The 3,803-nt window shown below is 35.5% G+C and overlaps 1 protein-coding gene across 2 annotated transcripts; it reads left to right on the top strand.

The window, feature by feature from the left end:
• Positions 1 to 1,341: 1,341 nt before the first annotated feature.
• On the top strand, positions 1,342 to 3,490 carry LOC133848625 (uncharacterized). 2 transcript variants are annotated; one of them, XM_062284262.1, is made up of 3 exons: positions 1,342 to 1,498; positions 1,556 to 2,252; positions 3,275 to 3,490. In XM_062284262.1, exon 2 carries the CDS (start codon positions 1,572 to 1,574, stop codon positions 2,154 to 2,156), a length of 585 nt encoding a protein of 194 aa, XP_062140246.1. In that variant the 5' UTR covers positions 1,342 to 1,498; positions 1,556 to 1,571; the 3' UTR covers positions 2,157 to 2,252; positions 3,275 to 3,490. The 2 variants fall into 2 exon arrangements, with proteins under 2 accessions (XP_062140246.1, XP_062140245.1); XM_062284261.1 differs by having other exon boundaries at positions 1,556 to 2,261.
• The last annotated feature ends 313 nt before the right edge of the window (positions 3,491 to 3,803 follow it).

Raw genomic sequence — 3,803 nt, 5'->3', positions numbered from 1 at the left:
CAGGTATGCATACATATGGTATGTGCCACATGTGTGGCACATGCACGCAAAATCAAAAAGAGTTCAAGTGTCTGCATTTAAGTCGCAAGCGGTGCCCCCAAGTGTCGCCTGCCTCCGCCTTCGCCTTCTGTCTCCTGCCTCATGCCTCATGCCACACTCAGGCAGTTAATGGTTCTCCTTGTTGCAAGCGGATGTGCAATTGCAACAAGATGTGTCCTCCACATGCCCCCGATAATTACAGGCGTATTGTTGAGCTGTGCTACAGCCACAGAACTTGCATTTAGTTTGGCTAGACCACAATTTTTTTGTAGAATCATGTTTTCGAATTGATTTTTATACTCGGCACAAAAAAGACAAAAGGGAAGTATCAAGCTCGTGGCCAAAGACAACAAGATAAACAACAAGTAAGAAAGCTACAGTTGAGTGTATTCGACTGTGAGATACCTATTTCGAATAGAAGCAAAGCTGTGTGGTATTAATTATACCAAATTAATATACTACAAAAATACTAAAAATATACCGGATGGTATATGCGATACCCATTTTAAATAAAAGCAAAGTGGTGCGGTATTAAGTATAAAATATACCAAATTGATATACCGCAAAAATACTGAAAATAAACCAAATGATGTATATTTGATATATTGATATGGTACTACATTGAAGATATATAATACTATATAGTGCAAAATATACCAGATTTTATTTAATTACTTTGTCTGTATATACATATGTATGAATATATATCGTATCTACTGTTGACGCTGATCAAGACATACATATGTATATATGTACTTTATAGAGCCGGAGATGCCACCTCATACTATGTAGTTGCTTTCACAATCTGAAATATTTTGAGCCCAATGGTATAATGTGAACGTAATAATATACTGATATAGTAAATAAAGTCTTCGGTATAAAATTATATTTTTTTGGTATATTCATTTCATACATTTTTAGAATAGTAACGGACCTTTTTGTTTTTTTTTTTTTTCGAGCACACTTCACTGTAGCACTCTTAATTGTTTTTCAAATCTATTAACTTTTGTTGTCCATATTTTTGTTGGATTCTTTTAGAATCGCGTATTTTTTGTCACCCAAATTTAGCATTTTTTTGCAATTCGTTTTTTTTTTTTAATATTTTCAAGTCGAGTTCTTAATAATTTTTTGCACTTTTTTTTTTGGGTTTTAAATGTAGCAATCTTTGTATTCCAAGTCTATAGTTTTATTGTAATAAAACTGAGTGGAAAGTCTGTTTTTCTTTATAACGTTAGTAGGCGAACAATTAGAAATTATTTAATCAAAGTAGGCGATAAGTTGACCTGCGGGCTGTGCTCAGAGATTTAGTCTCATTCGGTTGCCGTTCACAGTACAGAGCTAATGTAAAGTAGTAAATTTCAGAAGTCAAGTCAACAGTACAAAAAAATTCTGGCATAATTAATTTTCTTCGTTTTCGGCTTTCACAAAAATTTCTTCAAGTTACCATTCAACTCATTAGGTAAAGAAGTGCGCTGTAATTGAATTGAATACATCTAAATTAAGTCGCCACACACAGATCGAACACACTCATCATGCAACCAACATCATCGCGGTTCTTCGGCTGTTTGTGGAAGCAGCAGCTCTCATCGATGATGCGTCGTCAACTGCAGTTGCAGAAGATCACCTCACGTCAATTGGCATCGAAGGGCGGCCGCAATAAGGTGAAAATGATGTCACAACGCGAGACTTCGACTCAGACTCAGACTCCGACTCCGAATCTGGCTCATAATCTGACTCCGGCGCATCCAATGAGGCGCGAGACGAACATGTGGAAGGATCCCCTGAGCACGGACACCAAGTGGTTGAGCGCCCGCGATCCCCGCCGCTATAGACCAGACTTTGGCCAAACCGAGCCACATTCGTTGCGCAAACAATTCATGCGCAGTCCCGACGAACGCACTCGCGACGCGATGACTCGCGATTGGGAGGCGGCGACTCAATTGAATGAGATCGGTCGCCGTCAGGCGCAGTTGGTCGCTCAGCAGCGCCATCACGATAAGATGTACAAGCAGTTGGACAAAAGTGAAGTGACTTCTCGACTTGGACAATCTCAATCCAAATATGCGGCCAAGCAGCAGCGTCATCATGCAGCTGACCAACGATCCAACGAGGATTAGTGTGAATAGCAGTAAAAAAAAACGGAGAGACGACATCAACGAGAGAACAGTTCATAATTCATTTCTACCATCAACTCCTTCGCATTTTCTATTATGGTGTGTGGGGTAAGAGAGAATGAAACTGACTTTTATTTCTATGCTAGTCGATGGCATTTAATGGCCACGATATCTGCTGATTGCCACAGCCACATTGCCTATGAAATGTGTATAATTTAGTATAGTTTTGTGCTCTCGATATGTCTATGAAATGCGTATAATTTAGGATACGAAATGTGTATCACTTAGCATAGTTTTATGCTCTCTCTCGATATGATTGACATTCTCCCCTTACACTTTGGGCATTTGACCATTTTTTAAAAGTGTCCCAATTAGAAAATTGTTCTGTTCAATGCATTGACAAAACATCAAACTGTTAATTCTCAAAATATTAGAACTTAACAGTTCTTTTGAGCATTACAGCTGTAAAGAAAGCTGTTGTATCCGAAAGCTCGTGAGCTAAGTTTGCATATTTCATTCATTTATTAATGTTGAAAAACATTAATAATAAAAAAAGAAATCATGAACAATAACTTCGCAGGTTTCTAGGTATGTTCAATACAATTAAATGTTCAAATTGGTCGTGCTTATATGCGCATTTTGTAAAGCAACATTTTGAGGAATAATTTTTTAACTTTGGAATGGATTTTGAAAATAATAGCGTAATTTAGCAGTAAATCAAAGTGTGTGATGTAGCTTTGTTGATTCTGAATCCATCAATGGTTGTCTTATTCTGCACTTTTCTTCACAATGTGCGCCATTGGCATTCTTCTCAGAAAACCTCACGATTTCGAACGCCGATTTGTGTTCTGTAGAGAGAAGATGAAATCGCAGTAAAATATCTCGAATTGTTTTCTCGTAATATTAAATGTCCGTTCAAATAGAAAATGCCTCATAGTGCAATGTAAGATTCGTTCAAAGATTCTCTTCTTATTCTTAACTGAATTTTCTTAAGGTATTTGTATTTCGAGATATACCTACATAAGTAATGTTGGCTGTGGTATCATCGAACGTAAAGTCTTTTATACTCTGATCTTAAATAGTAATATTCGTCTACTGAAAATGTTAAATGCTATTTACAGGTATCTACCGATGGGAATTTCATTTCAAGAAATGTTAAATTTTATTAATTACCGAAAGCGCGATGTTTTCCAAAATATCTTGGTTACTTTTCTGTTTACAAAATTTGGATGTGCTTTATTCCATAATTCTGAATGATTCTCAATGAAAAACAATAATTTATTCAAATCCAATATCTTAACCAATAAAAGCGATTTCAACATGAGCTGCTTAAAATATTTTGTTTTTACTTTTTATTTACTAAGATAATTGAAAATTCGTTGCTTCTCGCAATACATACAAATTAAATACCTTCGATATGGATTATAATTTTTAAGTGTATTATTTTTTGGGTAGCAGCAATATCACAAAAATATAAAAAAAAAAATGTAGGAAACGAATTATGACTCATTGACTTCTAATTACTTTAATATTGGTAAACAATTTGCAAATTAGAAAATTTAGTTGAATTGATTTTGCTCGAAAATTTGAACGATTCCACAGAAACCCAAAAATTATTAAGGTTTTTAGCAATTTCATCAACAATTTTGA

The sequence above is a fragment of the Drosophila sulfurigaster genome, chromosome X (genome assembly GCF_023558435.1).
Source record: "Drosophila sulfurigaster albostrigata strain 15112-1811.04 chromosome X, ASM2355843v2, whole genome shotgun sequence".
Taxonomy (NCBI): Eukaryota; Metazoa; Arthropoda; class Insecta; order Diptera; family Drosophilidae; genus Drosophila; species Drosophila sulfurigaster.
This window is presented reverse-complemented; position numbering and strand designations above follow the sequence as displayed.

Coding starts and splice junctions, on each gene's coding strand:
- LOC133848625 (XM_062284262.1), top strand. CDS start 1,572: ATGCAACCAACATCATCGCGGTTCTTCGGCTGTTTGTGGAAGCAGCAG.